This window comes from Rhododendron vialii, chromosome 8a (genome assembly GCF_030253575.1).
Source record: "Rhododendron vialii isolate Sample 1 chromosome 8a, ASM3025357v1".
Lineage (NCBI taxonomy): Eukaryota > Viridiplantae > Streptophyta > Magnoliopsida > Ericales > Ericaceae > Rhododendron > Rhododendron vialii.
In genome coordinates, this window is record NC_080564.1 from 9,009,308 (window position 1) to 9,027,111 (window position 17,804).

Consider the following 17,804-nt stretch of genomic DNA (forward strand, 5'->3'; position numbering starts at 1 on the left):
TATCTATGGATGTAGTCGCTCATAAGGCATTTTTATGTTAACGATCTGATTCAACTGCCCATCTTGTCTTTGTGAATTAAAATCACTTTTGACTCGAAGAACCATGACTCTAAGGGGCTTTGATTTCCTTCGCTCTAAATCTGTGATTGTGTATTTGCGATGAATGAAATGTTGATGCGATTTGATTATCCAAGCATTGCAAATTTAAAAGACATCAATCACTATGCATGGGGATTATAAGATATAGTGTTGTCCAGAATAAATAAGGATCAAATGTCGATATACTTATATCAAAGCGCAAGCGCACCAGTTATGCGAGGAAACTAACCCTACAATTTACCCTCTTTTTGTTGGGATAACTTGGGGCTAGTTTATGTCCAATCCCACCATCCACCAGGGGCAGCGGGGCTAATCCCAAATGGACTGGCCCCGTCAGGATTGATAGCACCTGGGCTTGGGAGGTTCTGAACCTGAGAAGTTTGAGGGAGCACAACCCTAAGTCCCAAGCTTTGACCATGAGGCCAACCATTTGGGGTTACTGACCCTACAATGAACTTCCTGTGGAGCTTCTATGTGTTCGGAACTGAAAATATCACTCCTTTCTACTTGGACCACTTATATTGATTATAGCCTTCAACCTTTCTTAGTATCTTTTCTGATGTAGGGCATGCAGAGCCTAAAAATCCATGGTTGTCGATAGTACGTATAGAGGTGTACCCATTTTTGTTAGGATTTGGCTACTTGCATCTATGCATGTCCATGTATATCAATTAGTGACTGTTGTATTTATCCTGTACATGATGTGTTTTATACCTGATTGTACTTGAATTGTTCTTTGTAATCTATGCAACATGTCATATGCAAATGCATCCATTGATATGTGACGACACTTGATATATCTGCGTTACGTTCTCATTCCCTTGATTATGTCTTTGTTTGGTTCTAGACTTCTAGTTATTTAAATCTCCCCTAAATGTGTCAAGCACAACTTATAAATTTGTTCTATCTTATGTTGATTGGTTCTTTAGATTAATTTTATTCAATCACTTCACTTCCAGAGGCGGAAAAAAAGGCTCTATTAAGCTCATGTGGAATTTTGGGTCCATTTGTAGAATGGTACTTTGATGTCTGCATTGTTTTCTTCGCAGATGAAACGGCAAAATGGGAGAAGATAACATATGCTGGCATTTTCACTTGCACTACTTTGGCAATCTTTATCCTTTCAAAGGGCCATGCTCATCATGAAGAGCCTCCTGTAAGCTTTTTTTGGGCCCATCTAAATATCTCCAATTGGTCCACGCGCCCTTGAATAACTAGGGTTCCGTTTCTATTTGCAATATCATTGTTCATCAGATGAACACTTCGAAGTGGACACTGATTATTTTATTGGCTTTCTGACCTTTATGGATTTACGCCTTGTGTGCGAGCACCGACATGTGTATCGCGTGTGTACTTCATATTATGAATATCCTATTTCCTTACGAGGCATTTCTGTGAATACAGGCATACCCGTATATGCACATTCGCAACAAGGAGTTCCCCTGGGGTATGTTCGCTATACCTTTGTGAAGACTTGAATTTAATGGTCATTTGATTTCTTTTGTACTGGTATTTTCATCTATTGATTTTATCCTTTTTGGTGTCGTTCAATATCTGCTCTAGCCATATTTGTTTGGCATTTCAGAGATTACTTTTTAAGTATGAGAATAATGAAGTACTCTTTTGATTTGATTGTGTATTTGTTTTCCTGCATTTGACATAGAATGTGGAAATATAGTTGGTTGACTTGTCTTTTGTTGGATAGATTACATGGAATAGTGATATACCATGGAGGACAATGATTAACCTTCAGTGTCAGCTCCAATGACATTGAAAACACATTATGCAATGGTTTCTGTTCATATTAACGAGATATGGTTTAACTCTATTGGTTGATGATCTATAGTTTTAGGTTAAAACCACCAAGTTTTAGACCCGTTGATTGGTTATAGAAACTAGAGGCCAGGGCACACGCGATGAGTGCGCAAATCAAAATTTGCAAATTTTTCCAAAATTCGATCAAACAAACAATATGCGGGAAGTTATTGATCATATTCTGTCAAAATTCGACTTGCACATGCATTGCGTGTGCCCCGGCCTCTAGTGTTTTTCTAAGAGTGAAAATTTTAACGTTTTGAAGATTTGCAAGTACGTGGAAGTTTATCTCCTAATCACGAGCCTTGATTGTTTGGAAAACAAAATCTACAATACAACAGAAGATAATTTGGAGAAGGAAATGATCCCTCTTGAAGTTATCTACGTTTTTTTTTGTTCAGTTGATTAGTCTTGAATATGGAGAGAGAAATTGGAACACAAAAGTTTTTTTATGCCTTTTTCCTTTTTGAGCAGCAATTTTTATTTATTTATGCTTTTTGGGTTATACCCAAACAAAACTGTCGATTTCTTTTGTTCTCCTTAGTCTCGATTTCCGAAACCTAAAGCCATTGTAAGAACTCCTAAGAAGAGTCGGAGGATGAAAGTGATTGATCAAGTCTGAAAGTACACTTATCCTGTGATTGATCAAGTCTGAAAAGTACACATATAGTATAACGTGTGTTGGAGCTTGTCCCACATTGGTTAAATATAACCTCCAAACCTAGTATATGAGCCAAGGTGGCCTCTCCACTCATTGCCAATTGGTTTTGAGTTGGATGCTTTAACAACGTGTATATATACATTTGCATAGAAAATCGAGTAGCATTGTACTATAAAAAAAGTGAGAAAGCCATTGGCATACCTGTGTATAGCAGAGAAGCCGCAGGTCTGGTTTTTTTTCTCTGGAAATTGAAACGGAAGGGGAACGTGTGGGGGTAAGGCTGTTGGAGTGAAGTATTGGTTAATCTCACCCCCAAGCAGTTACTACATGGAAAGCTCCGTAAAAAGGTTATTGGGGGGCAAAAGTGGAAAACACTTTTGTGACAGGCCTTCCAAGATGGGAGACACCAAACTGGGGCTCTCCATTTATATATTTATATATATTAGAATAGATATCTAGGCTACTGGAAAGTGTACAAACTTATGAAGGAAACCTTATTTGTGGTACCATTTTGTCATAAATGGTTGCCATCTGGCGTGTTCTATTTGCAGTTTTGAACAATGACTAATAAAGTAGCTAATAAAATGTCCTTCCATTTTGGGGGACGACATGGCCTATTATTTTGAGAGGGTCAGATGGTGACATGAGGTTTTGTGTATCTATTAAGACTTATGCATGTACAAACATTTGTGGTCTTGAAGGATGAGAACCTATGTAGCAGTGACAGAGACATAGATAAGGACACAACAAACTTTGAAACGTAAATTTTTGAAGTTTGGAGGACACAATGAGTTGGGGACACGTTGAATAAATGTTCATGTATACCACTATCGTAATAAAACATAAAAAAGTGATGCTCTAATTGTAAATATGAAACACCGTGTATATGTTAAATCATTTTTATCATAACATCATATACAAAAGTATTTCAACAAAATCATTTCATCATTGATGATTGATGTATCTTATAATCAGTAAAACATCACCAGTGACAAAAAATGAAGACTTTCCTAAATTCAAGTAGAGTTTACTAATTCTGTTAACACCCCCAACTTGTTTTGCAAGTGTCCCAAGGGTGTCCAGATAATATTTTAGAGTTTCCAAACGAAAAAAGGTGAGAAAATATAAAACGCCTTGAACTTTAGGGTCGGATGCGTGGCAGGAGAGTGTCGGTGTCCGACACCGGTATGTGACCTCCGACAAAGTCTGTACTACATCAATGAGAACTAATGGGGGATGATGTTATCCAAGCTAACTGAACAACATGACCAATCTGGCAACTTGATGACCATGATGTTATCACTGTTTGGTTTGTGATTTATATCTTGGTGATACATACTTAAGCTCAAACAGCTGGATAGTGGATACCGAGTCAGCCTTGTGTGTCTGGAGCATTATTGTAAAGTGTGATTAAGTGGAAAGTATGTTGCATTCACAGGCTTGCAGCAGATAGAGTTGTGAGGTTTTCAATGCCTGCTGATTCATCCCTATTCCCTGCTCAACTCGAACATTTTCTTTGAGAAACAAATAAGCTTGTCTTTATAAGGTTTTGCATTGAGTCAGTTTGAAGTAGGTATAGGCATGGCTAAGGCGTTGCGATTTATAGCCGAGTACGGGGTATATAGTTAAGGAATAATGGCCTCTATTTCCCACCAGGTCTTTTTGTTAGAATTTCCTTAAATAGTTTTCTATTTATTAAGGTACCATCGTAGATCTATATGTTGAAGCTTATTTTCTTGGTTCAAACAGTTCAAGTCTAAATGAGTTATTGTTAGGATTGACGTTCCCTCTCTCTCTCTAGTAATCTTCTCTCTCTCTCTCTAGAAACAACAGCCGCCTCTGGTTAGGGTTTGGGGGGAGGCTCCGCCTCCTCCCCCTGGTCCCCCCTTCTCTCCTATCTCTCCTCCTCCTCTCTTTCATCTCCCTCTTTCTCTCCTCTCTTCTGTTTTTTGCTGCTGTTTTTCACCCTTTGTTTTGGGGGTTTTTGTGCTGGTGCGATCTGCGTGGTGGTCATGGCTTCTGCCAGTGATCCTTCGGTTGCTTGGTCCCCTCCGGGCCTTTCAGATCTACTGGGTGTTGGTGGCGGCGCTAGGTTGTGGGGTGGTGAGGGTTTGGGGGTTGTCGGTGGAGGAGGTGAGGGGTGTTGGAGTTTTTTTATTTGCGGCGTTTTATTTTTGTTTTCTCCGACGTGGCCGGTTCTCGCCGACTGGTTTCCCTAGTTCGGTTTTGTTACCAGTCTGAGGCTTCCTTAGATCTGGTGGGTAGAGATGGTGGGCGAATAATGCTTGCGGGGCCTGGCTTCGGAGTAGGCGGATAAGGGCCGGGGCCTGGCCCTGGTGCCCGGCGTTCCAGTTTTCAGCTTTGGGGAGTATCTACACAGGGGAGATTCACAGTCATTGGCGCCGTGGGCCGGTGTTTCGGAGTTTTAGCCCAGGCGGATTGCTTCTTCGTTTCTCCGTGCCCGGAGCTTGCTCTTGTCAGCGGGGGCTTGCCGGAGAAGTTCTCTCCACTGCTCCAGTTCAGGATCCAGTCGGTGCCTCCATCTTCGGCGGCGGGTGATTTTTTCCTCGGCCGGGGTTTTGGCCGGCGTGCATCAGTGGTAGTTTTCCATGGTGGCTGTGTTTATTTCCTTGTTTGTTGTTTATTCCTGTTTCCATCGGTTCAGTTTAGTTTGTCTCTGATTGGGTGCGTGCTTCAGGCCGGGGCAGCTAGGGGATACGCTGAGGGCCCCTCGTGACCCGACCCTTTGAGGCGGTGAGACGTGCTAAGGCCTGTCCTCTAGTTTATGTCGGTTTTGCCGGTGTTCCTTTGTCACGTATTTTCTTAGCTTTTTTTTCTGTGATGGCTTGTTGCACGTTTGCCCATTCTCTGTTTTCTGATGGATTCGCTGTAATTTGCCATTTTTGGCTTTAATGAAATGTGATTTGGATAAAAAAAAAAAACAGTTCAAGTCTAGAATTTAGATCTTTTAACCATGATGTGGGAATGTATAATACGTCCTATATGTGCCATGCATCTGAGGTGGAATTTGATGGGTTCTTCATATTAAGGTACTTGAACCTACTTAGCAGTGTTCTAAAAAGCGGCCGCCTAGGTTGACTAGTCCCCGCCTAGGCGCTAGGCGGTGGTCCGACGCCTAGATTAGACAGCCGACTAGTCGGGCGCCTAGCGATTTTTAGAACATTGCTACTTAGTTTTATTATTTTATACTCCTTTGCTCTTTTAGTGGAGCTAGTTGTGCGATCAATGTTGTAGGTGACATTAATTCTAGTCATTTTTCCATTTGCTGTATGGGATGATGACCTGGTGTCATTATGAGAAATAGAAGTATGGTTGTTGTCAGAATGCAGCTGCTTAGGAAACCATTAGGTTTGGTCGTAGTAACCTGGCCTTAGAATGTCTCAGATATATAGTTCTAACAAACTAATGGTAAACTAGAAGAAGAGCTCTGTAAAGAGATTGGAGCTTTAGCTAGCCAAATCATTAGAAAAATTAGTCATTATGCTTCTAGAATTGTGTTCTACATGAATTATTAGACTGAATAATGCTCTATTGACTGAAAGCTCATCTCTTGAGATAAGTGTATCTGAAGATTACGATCTATACAAGCCCACCCCCACGTTCTACGTAACAAAAGTATCTACACTACGTCGGCTTGGTTTGTCTGGAGTTGTACTATAAAGAGCAACTAAGTTTCTACTTTTGGGAAAGTATGCGTAGCCGTCCATAGATGGATATTAGATTTGGGATTCCTCATTCATCCCTTCTTGACTCGATTGATTTTTTTTGTTTTCGTCATAATAAACTCGACAATGACTTTATAACATTTAGCCCGAGTATAGGCATGGTTAAGACTTTGTCATTTATATCTGGGTACGGGCTATGTTGCACGAGTGCTCCAAAAATGTTTTCCGCTGGGTACGGGAAAATACGTACTAGGTATGCCAAAGACATATCAGCTACATTTGAATGTTTGGGTACAGCATCATACAGGATGAGTACTTCTGTGGGTACAGGAATGCTATCCCTGTTGTGTATTTGATTTACTTGATGCTAGATATGTGTGCCTAATGCTTTGTTCTTCTCTTTTTCCCCAAACCTATGGTCTTGTGTCCTTCTGTTCTTAGTTTTTTTAATACATATGAAATAACTAATTTAACTCCCGCACCAAAAAGAGAGAGAAGAGTATAGAAAGTTTAAGTGGAGGTGGTGGGACACCACCCTTGAATGAAGAAGATCATTTTTCTCTTTTGGAGTTATGTTTTCTTTAGTTCAAGATGATTACTTTTGGAATTTGTTCCTTTCATTTTGTTTTGGGTACATGTGTCCATATTAATTCATATAATCCGGCATAAATAGTTGTATTTCTGTATAAAAATACAGACACAACCCGACTGTACATGTAAGCTGTGATGCATTTTTTGAGGTTTTGGTGTATCGCCATATCTGTAGTGGATACTTGTGCTTTATACGGTACGGTGTATCTAGTGATTCTACTTAATTAATTACATCTGCTATTTCCTATGACCCAACCTACTCCTAGCTTTCTTTTCGTTGGAATTTCTTAAATTAGTTGTTTCTCGTCTTTGTTAAATTACCTTCGGGAAACTATATACTGAAGGTCATTTTCATCGTTCCAACAACTATCTACTGGAATCTCTAACTCATAACGTCGGAATGCATATTATAATATCACCTTCCATAAATGTTTAGGGTACTTGGGACCTGCTAGGTTTTATATTCATTTGCTCTGTCAGTGGTCCTAGTTGTGCCGCTAAAGGTTTTCATTTTCTCACTTGTGAACTGTCTGGGTTTCAGTTTCATGTTGTTCTATTGGTGTTGGCCATTAGGGACGATGACCTTGTGTCACCAAAGGAAATTGTAGTTGTCGGAAGGCAGCTGTTTAATAAAACAAAAGCTCCTGCTGCAGTAACTCGTACTACTGAGCAAAATGCAAGAGTTACGGAACCCTATAATTTGTAATTGTTATCGTACTGGAAAACTAGTGGTGAAGTGGAAAAAGGTTTTTTCTACTAAAACATTGTATGTGTGAGGTTTCAACTGCATATTTACTTGCTGGATTGAGTGACGCCATTCATATTTCATACATTACCTTTTACTTTGTATTACTGTATTCTTCTAATTAATGTTGTACATTGACACTCTTCTTTCTTGCATCTCCTATGAAATGCACAGGTCCTGATGGTCTTTTTGAGGGGAAGAAGCATCATTGATCCTTAAAGGCAGGCAATACCGTGGATATCTATCTGTCTTGGAATAATTGTTGTTCAGTTCTATCCGGTTTGTGTCATCTGGAATTTTACTCTTTGAGACAAAGATCTCTATGAATTCGGTGTTAGGAGTTCGCATTACAGAATCTGGGATTCGGGCTGAATGTTGAAGTTTGTTCGTCTCTTGTGTTTCCTCTTCTGACTCGTTTTTCATACCCTGTTTGCTGCAAATAAGAACTTATGAATTGGATGTCCTCCAGATAAATGTGCAATTGATCTCACGGAGAGACGGTGCTCTCTCTCTCTCTCTCTCTCTCTCTCTCTCTCTCTCTCTCTCTCTCTCTCTCTCTCTCTCTCTCTCTCTCTCCATGCATACGGTTGGTTTATCACTTGAAGTCCATAACAGCGAATCAGTCACCTGGATTTCCAATAACTGATTTACGCAAGTTGTCCCTAGGACCTCCTGTTTCCATACTCCTGCTGGTATGATCAAGTTAAGAAAAACTGAAATGTTACTCTCTCTGCAGAAACTTTAGTAGCGGAAAATCTGTTGCCTCGATCTTGGTGAGAGAATTCTAGGGACTTTGGCTGCTTCTGGGATCCAATTGTGCACCTGCTGGATCTCAGCTGTAAGTTTATTGCGCCACATTTCCAGCATAAGATAAAAGACTGAATACTTAATGAAAATGAGAAAACTCATCCAGAAGGAAATGAGAAAACTCATCCAGAAGGATGTGATAGTATTTCTTTATTCAGAATTGAGAATTATATTCGTATACAATGCTTCCCAACTTAAACTGTCTGTCAAGATTCATGCAGAAAGCAACGTAGAGCCACAAAGGTTACAACATAGGGCCACGTAGCAGAGAGCAACAAAGGTCACACACATGACACTTATATTATTAATCAAAGGAAAGGACCATCTCAAATTATTTTAGCAGTTGCTACGAGGCATCACTCAGCGGCTGCAGCATCATTGTTGTTGTTGTTCCCTTCCCTTTTGTCTCCCGCTAAACTTCCCGGATCCGTGCGAGCATCTGTCTCTTCATGCCGGATTGAAGAATCAGAGGAATCAACTGGATCACGCGTAGTGCTGTTAGCGTCTTCATTCTCTTTTAAAGAAGCCTCTTTCTCATCTTGGGGCTCTGAAGAGTGAGAAGAACTATCAGCTGACTCACTTTGGTTCCCATCTGCATTTTCACTTATGTTGGAGGATGTATCCTTTTCTACAGCTTCCGCCCCAGGATTAGTATTAGACTCACTTTGGTTCCCATCTGCATTTTCAGTTCCGTTGGTAGTTGTATCCTTTTCTCCTGCTTCTGTCCCAGGATTAGAATTAGACTCACCTTGGTTCGCATATGCATTTTCACGTCTGTTTGAGGTTGTATCCTTTTCTTCGGCTTCCGTCACAGGATTAGCATTAGACTCACCCTGGTTCCCAGATGCATTTTCACTTCCGTAGGAGGTTGTATTCTTTTCTCCGGCGTCCGTCCCAGGATTAGCATTAGATTCACCCTGGTTCCCATATGCATTTTCGCTTCTGTTGGAGGTTGTATCCTTTTCTCCGGCTTCCGTCCCAGGATTAGCACTCTGATTACCATATGCATTTTCACTTTCTTTGGAGGTTGCATCCTTTCCTTCAGCTTCAGCTTCCGCTCCATGGTTAGTATTAGACTCCATGTTCTGAACTACATTTTCATTCTCATTTGAGATTAAAGATACAAAATCATTCTTTGCCCTTGCAGCTGTGTTATTGCTATCATTCTGCTTGTCTGAAATCGCAGAGTCAATGTTATTTAAAGAGTTTGAGGGTACTACATTTGAATCTGCGTATAAGTTTTCGCCCGCATTTTCAGTTGTGGAAAGAGTCGAATAGGGATTAGATATTTTCTCGTTGGAAACTGTTTCCTTTTGTTCATGTTCCTCTTTCAGACCACTCTGCGAGTTGTCATCTTTAGAAACTGGATTTTCCTCTGGTTCATTTTGGTTTTGAGCCACATAAGATGTAGAGCCATTGTTCTTCTGCTCGTTTCCATTAGATTCCATCATTTCCGCAGTTGTGGGGTTGGAACTATCCACTTCTCTCTGCTCTTTCGTCACTTCACCAGCATCCTCTTTGCTCTCTCGTTTCTCTTCGTCTAGTTCTTTTTCTTCGTTCTCCCCCACACCTCCGCTCTCCTTGTTTAGTTCACTCTCCCCTCCAACTTGTGTTTCCTTTTGCTGTTCTCTCTCTTCCGCTTTGATTTCCTCCTGTCCACCTTCATTTTCTCCGCTTTGCTTCTGTTCGTTCTCTTCTCTTTCCTTCACTTCACCTCCGTCATTTTTATTCTCATCACTTTCTTTCTGGACATCGTCGCCACCCTCCTCTTTGCTTTCCATCTTGGCATTTTCTTCGCTCTCCTCTGTTTTCCCTTCATTCTGGTTGGTCTCTTCTGTCTCATTTTCCCTACCCGGAAGTTTACTCCCATCCCCACCTTCCACACCGAATTTCTCTTGAGAGTGATCGAGCATCGCATCATCTCCCCCTTGTTTTCCTTCACCCTCACCCTCTTCAGGCTTGATGTCTTCAAGGACCTGCTGACTTTCTTGTTGTTCGTCCCCCTTTTGCTTCGGATCCTCAATCGTTGTTTTCTCCACTCGAGTATCGAGGTCTTTCCTTCCTAACTTTATAATTTCTTCAGATGAGTGCTGGACTGGGTAAACAAGCCATACGCAAATGCCAATCAGCGCAAGTATCTGCAAAGCATGCTTTACCTTGAAACCTTTGGATCTGAAGTTCCTACGAGGTGACATCTCGAATGCCATGGATTTCGCTAGCTTTGAACTTATATTCAAGCAAGGCACACCTGCATAGAAAATTTAACCTCTATTAACTCTTCGACTTCTTTATCAGAAGAGATCGACACAATCATCCTAAAAAGATGTCTCATTTTGTGAGAAATAAAAATCGCAAAGATGCTCATTGCTAACTCATCAGCAGAATTTAAGATCCTCTCCAGATGTTCCTTGCAAAAGGCTAGAAATTAAAATTACCCAAGAAAACCAAACCCCAAGTAGAACCTGTGCTGATCAAAAGACAGCACCCACAAAAGCCCAAGCTGTCCTAAGCTGTTACATGTGGTAATTAAGGACCTTCTCTTCCTGCTAGGTGATAAATAAAAAGAGTTTTTATCTAGATTATATTGACTCGTTCGTATACGGGGGATTCAAGGTGATTCAGGTGAATATCTATCTAGGTGTGGAACCCTCAAACCACCAACCGAGGGATACACAGCCTTGGCTAAATCAAAATTTTCAGTGTTTGAAAACAATTAAAACAAAATAGACATATAATTACAGTGCCAAGTATCTAATAGGACGTCAGACGCATAACACATTATATATGTAAGTGAGGTCAAGTAATCCACCAAATTGCCAAAAATCCTTAGAGCTGCAACTTTAATTAGTTTGTATGCATTTGGAGCAATCCCTACTGTTTCTCCTGCTAACATTGTCGGGAGTCTAATTTACCCCCGGTTTTCCCATGTATGTGTAGGCCCAGTCAGCTGGGGCCCGGGGAGAGTACCCACCACAATCCCTGGATCCAATATAGATTGAATGATCTATATCTACTTGAAAGGCTAGATCTTGTGAGTGGTGAGCCATGTAATTGTATATATTAAAGTCAACTCTTTTTCTGTTTATCCGATTTGGGACTAAATATTTTGGGAAAATGACGGCCAATGACATGTTTTGATAATTAATACCTGCTAAGGACATTTTCAGCATTAACAATTATTTTTAGCATGTCATTGAAGGGTATTAATTATCAAAACACGTCCTGGACTGTCATTTTCCCAAATATTTTACACATGTTTCGAACAAACACCCAAACCCTTATTCAGTGTCAAATTCCCCTTGAATTTTTTTCAAGAGACTACATAAGACAGGTAAAAATACCAATAAGTAGAAAGCTGCTAAATAGTTAGCTACAACTTTGGTTGTTTACTTTGAAGGTTAGTATTTTATTGCCTTCATTGGTGAAAAGGTAGTAGTGGTGAATTTTTTTGGGTTGTCAAGCTGTATACTATTATAATTGTGTTAGACGATTAGTTTGGCTTTATCCAAATTCTTTGTAATGATCTCCGTTTTGAAAGCGCCGCTGGACGTTTATCAATACAATCTTCTCACTTTTGACACACATAAAAAAGTGATTTTTTTTTCGAATCTTTTTATTTAGTCGGTGATTTGCCATCTTCATTTTTTCCCTTTCTATTTTTTGAACAATTCTATGGGTATCAACCAAGCATGCACCGATGGTGCACAGATAGGCGTGCAGGGTCCACTTCCGAGTTCCGAACAAATGATACAAACGGTTCATTATTTTTGAAATTATATTGAGTGGCAAAATGGAAATTCAGCTCAATCGGATAACTGCAAGTGCTTGATCCAATGAACCAATTTTCCAAATTAATGAACGGTTTGATCTTTTCTATAGTACTTGAAAGTGGGCCATGTGCGCCAATCTATGCACCATTGGCGCATGCTTGTCGGTACTAATATAAACGGACTGCTATTGTTTCTTGATTTCAAGTTATTTTAATGTAAGTTTAAGTGGTATGTTGAAATTCTGCGAGTAGGAACACTAGAAAAGGTCATTATATTTTTCGAAACTCTCTCATGCATTCTTTTTCTATTACACCCATTTTCATTTTTTAATTATTTGCGATGGATGAAAATTTTCTTTGCCAAGTAAAAAAAACCCCAGAAACAATAGAATTAGCAATAACGTACAAAGAAGTTCTCTGAGGTCTTAGGATTTAGCTCCAATTATGTCTCTTACTACTTTGTGATGGCAAGTAGCTCAAACCTTTTCTCAGTCTAAGCATGATCAATACAACAAAAAGTAATTTACCAAAAAAAAAAAGTACAACAAAAAGTAAAAAAAATACAAACACAATTATAGTATACAGCTTAATCCTACCCTATGGAAATCAAGCTTCCATACCGAATATGAAGCTCTGAAACTCAAGTTCTATATATACCTGCCTCAAGTAAACATGCATCTAGCAGATATCAAAGCATATCATCAATTTTTTCTATCTAAGAAAAGAAAAGAAAAGAAAATTTGGAAGACAATACTTATCGGCGGCGTTTCCAATTGAAATTCTACTAAACTCAGATCATGCAAATTTGATACAAAAGAAAAAATAGAACATGGCATTCAAGATTGGGATAAAACTCACAGAAGTAGAAAACTATATGTACCTCCAGTGGTGAAGAGATCCAATGTGTCTCAGAAAACTCAAAAGTGCTAAACGAGTACCCCCCCAGATCCTGAGATATGAAATGAACAATTGGCCTTCCTTTCTTTCTTTCTTTCTGACTTTGGCTAAAAAGAGAGGACCCAAATGAATTTAGTTACTGGTATGGCACGTCAAAAAAAAAGAGAGAAAGCCTTCCTTGGTGGTGAAGGTGAAGCAGATTTAAGTTAGGAAGTTGAAATGGTAAATCAAAGTTGTCGAGACAGGTGAGCTGTTTTTGTTCGTTGAATGGATTTGCAAAAGCGGACCCGCCCATAACATCTCGGGCCCTTGACCGGGCTTGTTTGGATGGGGGCTACCGAAGGGGTATTAGTAATACCCTTCCTAAGACCGTGGGCCCATGGTTAAGCCATGGTTTGGGAACACATTTTACCGGGGTATTAGCTAAGCTTCGGATTGTCTTGTAGCCCATAATATCCCCGGCGGGGGATTATTTATGGGAAGGTTCTGGGGTGTTATTACATAATACCCTGGATAATACCCTCTTTTTTCCATTTCAACTAGAAAACAACATTATCCCTCCATTTTATCCCTCATCCAAACTAAAAAGTACTATTTAATCCTCCCGTCACATCAATGTGGGTCTACTCTTTTTATATAATATCCCTTACTATCTTATCCCCTTTCAAAACTAATACCCCCAATTTTTATCCCGTATCCAAACGGGCCCTATTTTGAAATCACTCTATAATTAGGCCATTAATAAAGCATTTATTCAAAATTGTACTTAAATTTGAGTTTATCCATTTGAGTGCTTTGTATCAAATGAAGCTATTACATATAATGGGAAATGATTTTGACACTCTCTTTTTTGTTAACGCCACTCCCCTGCAAGTGTATTTTTGCACCAAAAATATACTTGCAGGGGAGTGGCGTTAACAAAAAAAGAAGTAGCAAAATCAGCGGCCATTTTTTTACTCGAATTTAAATAACTTTAAGGACAACAAATGGAACTTGTATGTAGTACAACTAGTTGGAACAGAGAGAGAGAGAGAGAGAGAGAGAGAGAGAGATCAATCGTCCAACTCCCCTAGTTTTATTGAGATCGAGTTGTTTATTTGATGTGTCAACGCCCTTTGGTGCGGGAAAAGGTTTTGACATTCTCATTTGAAGCTTCCTTTTTCCTTTTCCGGTGTAAATTTACTCTTAACCTTATGGAAAATGGTTTTGACCCTTTCAACGTGGGAACTTACTGAGTAGCATGTAAATTTATGTGTATCGGATAATTTCGAACATTACTTTGTTCAAATAATGTTTGAATAGCAGCGTCAGTGTCACTACCTAACCTTAATTTCTCGAGGATAAAAAAAGTACACACGCGGAGTCCTCCATCTGTCCATGCATGCACAAACATCAAAGTTGACGAAGCTAACTATTAAAATTAATGTGAGCGGATATAAAAAAAAACTATTAAAATGTGACTATTTTCCCAATCATAATTTTTTTGATAAGTACCCAATATGCCATCTTGTTATTATTAGAAGATACATACTACATTTGATGCTCGTGCGAATTAAACGAATCTCTTTTAATGAATGATTCGAGTTCTTTCACAATTTAACTACCTCAAAAAGTCAAACCTATAAGGTTTGTCTACTAACAATGGCAAGCTAATCAAATTGCCAACCCAAGAGAAAAAAGTTTATTACCACCGCCTTTGGGTGGTTGAGATTTTTACCTCTAAGTACAAGAAATTGAAATTTAATTCTCATTAAGGAGAGATGAAATATTTAATTATAACTAAGTTCATTTTTAAAAAATACATTTACCATTAATGGAAGTGTCACCCTTGAATTTTAGGGTACCTAGTTTTAGGGTTTAAGATACCATAGGGTTTAGGTTTAGGCGCTTTCACAGAACCCTAAGGGTTTTAGATTGCACTTTTCTATTATAGGGTTTTAGTGGGGGTTTTTTTTTTTTCCAATAGGATTTAGCAATTTAGATACTTTCATAAGGTGCCCTAGGATTTTAGACATTTTTATAGGGTACCTTAGGGATTAGACACTTTTATAAGGTACTCTATGGTTTAGGCACTTTTAGGGTTTAGGATTGTAGGCACTCTCATAGGGTTTCAGTGTTTTATTAATTAAAAGAGATCTGATGAGAATTACTCACTATTTTTTGGACCTAGAGGTAAAAAGTTCGCGGTGGTTTCCTCCTCTTTATTCCACTAAACTTTTATTTTCATGGGGTCCCTTTTAATAATACTATAATTTACCATCAATAAAATTTTCACCTTTTGATCAAGATATTTAACTTTTTAAATTTGTTTCAATGAGAAGATTTAGAAATAAAAATTATACTAAATGACATTGAAGAAAAATTTAAAAAACTTGCGAACTTTTATATTTTTATCTTTAATAAATGTTTTTATCATTTAATCATAATAGCCAAAATTTTATAATTAAAAAAATTAAATAATTCAGAAAATTAATAAGCCAAAAAAAATAAATTACATAGGCTAAACCTAATCTCAATCCTTTTCATTTTGTCCAGAGGCTCCTATTCTTCCACGTGTCGCCCATACATTCCCGCACACCTCCACCGTTGAGTCGGTCATTACCCGACCCGTTAACCCACACACTCTCTCTCCCTCTCTTCCTCAATTACACCCTCGACGGAACACCTCACCCTAAACCCACACAACAAACGCAATCAAAAAATCAATCAACCATGGCCTCGAAGCGTCTAGCAACCACCCTCCGCCGCTCTTCCCCCTTCCGCTCCCTCTCCACCGCCGCCGCTGCCGCCATCGAATCATCCCCCGAAGAAGCCGGAATCTCAATGAAAGGCGTCAAGATCTCCGGCCGCCCCCTCTACCTCGACATGCAGGCCACCTCCCCTGTCGACCCCCGCGTCCTCGACTCCATGCTCCCCTACTACCTCTCCCGCTTCGGCAACCCCCACTCCCGCACCCACCTCTACGGATGGGAGTCCGACGACGCTGTCGAGCGAGCCCGCTCCCAGGTCGCCGCCCTCATCAACGCCTCCCCCAAGGAAATCATCTTCACCTCCGGTGCCACCGAGTCCAACAACATCTCCGTCAAGGGCGTCATGCACTTCTACAAAGAGAAGAAGCGCCACGTCATCACCACCCAGACGGAGCACAAGTGCGTCCTCGACTCCTGCCGTTATCTCCAGCAGGAGGGCTTCGACGTCACCTACCTCCCCGTTAACCCCGACGGCATCATCGACCTCGATGCGCTCCGATCCGCCATCCGGCCCGATACCGGGCTCGTCTCCATCATGACTGTGAACAACGAGATTGGGGTAATCCAACCGGTCGTAGAAATAGGGCAAATCTGTAGAGAGAGAAACATTCCTTTCCACACGGACGCCGCGCAAGCAGTGGGGAAAATTCCTATAGATGTGGAGAACATGAATGTGAGCTTAATGTCTATTAGCGGGCATAAGATATACGGGCCGAAGGGGGTTGGGGCTTTGTACATGAGGAGGAGACCTAGGATTAGGGTTGAGCCGCAGATGAGCGGGGGAGGGCAGGAGCGAGGGATTCGCAGCGGGACGGTCCCGACCCCACTGGTGGTCGGGATGGGGGCCGCGTGCAATGTGGCGATGAAGGAGATGGAGTATGATGAGAAGAGGATTTGTAAGTTGCAGGAGAGGCTGTTGAGTGGGATTAGGGCTAGGTTGGATGGAGTGGTGGTGAACGGGAGTGAGGAGAGGAGGTACGCGGGGAATTTGAACTTGTCGTTTGCGTACGTGGAAGGGGAGAGCTTGTTGATGGGGTTGAAGGAGGTGGCGGTGTCGAGTGGGAGCGCGTGTACCAGCGCGAGCTTGGAGCCATCGTACGTGTTGAGGGCATTGGGGGTGGATGAGGATATGGCACATACGTCGATTAGGTTTGGGATTGGGAGGTTCACGACGGAGGAGGAGGTGGATAGGGCGGTTGAGCTCACGGTGAGGCAGGTTGAGAAGTTGAGAGAGATGAGCCCACTTTATGAGATGGTGAAGGAAGGGATTGATATTAAGAGTATTCAGTGGTCGCAGCACTGATATGTTGGTTTGAATGTCATGATGATCGCGAAGACAATTGCAAGAGAGGTTGTGGGGTAAAGCTGCTTAACTATGTGGAGGAGGACTGGTTGCAGGGTATCATCCAGGTTCTCCCTAGGCTTACTCTTGTACATGCCTTGGAGTACTTGTAATGTTTTATTCTAGATTGGAATCTTGGCAAGAAGATGAATAAGTTTTGATTTGCGGACTTTTGGTTGTGTAATATACCATACATGCTTTCTCTTGCTATAGATATTTTGTATGTTGTACAGTCCTTCAGGCTTCAAGTAGTTGGATGGTGCTTGTCCTTTTGATCATGAGTAGTCATTTGTATTCTTGAGCTATTGTCTTCGGTGTTGTGACTTAGTGTGTTGAGATTGTGGTTGCTTATCAAATTTTCGTTCTCATGTAATCAATTTGATATAAATATGTGACGTAACATTGGTAAACCTATTGCTTATCTTATTACGACTCAGATTAGAAGAACACATGAAAACAAAGTAAAAATAAAATCTAGACTAGTCTAGTCATGAAATATTGCATGAGTAGTTCTTGTGCACTAAATTTCTTTCCGTAGAATGTTTGTACAACTAGGTAGTTTCACTACAAGTCCCCTATAATTTAGTGAAATCAATTATGTAGGGTCCCACTACTATAAGCGAACTAACCAACTTGTGAACG

The 17,804-nt window shown here is 40.4% G+C and overlaps 3 protein-coding genes across 4 annotated transcripts in view; 2 read left to right on the top strand and 1 right to left on the bottom strand.

Moving 5' to 3' along the window:
* The window catches only part of LOC131335649 (cytochrome c oxidase subunit 6a, mitochondrial), a 45,926-nt gene extending 37,855 nt beyond the window's left edge, over positions 1-8,071 (top strand). For both annotated transcript variants that reach the window (XM_058371106.1, XM_058371105.1), the window contains exons 3-5: positions 1,149-1,255; positions 1,504-1,546; positions 7,772-8,071. In XM_058371106.1, the coding sequence (XP_058227089.1) occupies positions 1,149-1,255; positions 1,504-1,546; positions 7,772-7,809 (188 nt within the window). In that variant the 3' untranslated portion in view covers positions 7,810-8,071. The remainder of the gene's footprint in view (positions 1-1,148; positions 1,256-1,503; positions 1,547-7,771) is intronic.
* Positions 8,072-8,517: 446 nt separating this feature from the next.
* LOC131335650 (uncharacterized) lies at positions 8,518-13,243 on the bottom strand. Its single transcript, XM_058371107.1, has 2 exons — positions 13,054-13,243; positions 8,518-10,652 (listed from the first exon to the last, which is right to left on the bottom strand). Exon 2 carries the CDS (start codon positions 10,609-10,611, stop codon positions 8,761-8,763), a length of 1,851 nt encoding a protein of 616 aa, XP_058227090.1. The 5' UTR covers positions 10,612-10,652; positions 13,054-13,243; the 3' UTR covers positions 8,518-8,760.
* A 2,359-nt stretch (positions 13,244-15,602) lies between these two features.
* Positions 15,603-17,463, top strand: LOC131335651 (cysteine desulfurase, mitochondrial). The gene has a single exon (XM_058371108.1). The coding sequence runs from the start codon at positions 15,783-15,785 to the stop codon at positions 17,121-17,123; it is 1,341 nt and encodes a 446-aa protein (XP_058227091.1). The 5' UTR covers positions 15,603-15,782; the 3' UTR covers positions 17,124-17,463.
* Positions 17,464-17,804: the final 341 nt, after the last annotated feature.

Excerpts from the sequence above, each read along its gene's own strand:
- LOC131335650 (XM_058371107.1), bottom strand. The coding sequence starts at position 10,611 with ATGGCATTCGAGATGTCACCTCGTAGGAACTTCAGATCCAAAGGTTTC.
- LOC131335651 (XM_058371108.1), top strand. The coding sequence starts at position 15,783 with ATGGCCTCGAAGCGTCTAGCAACCACCCTCCGCCGCTCTTCCCCCTTC.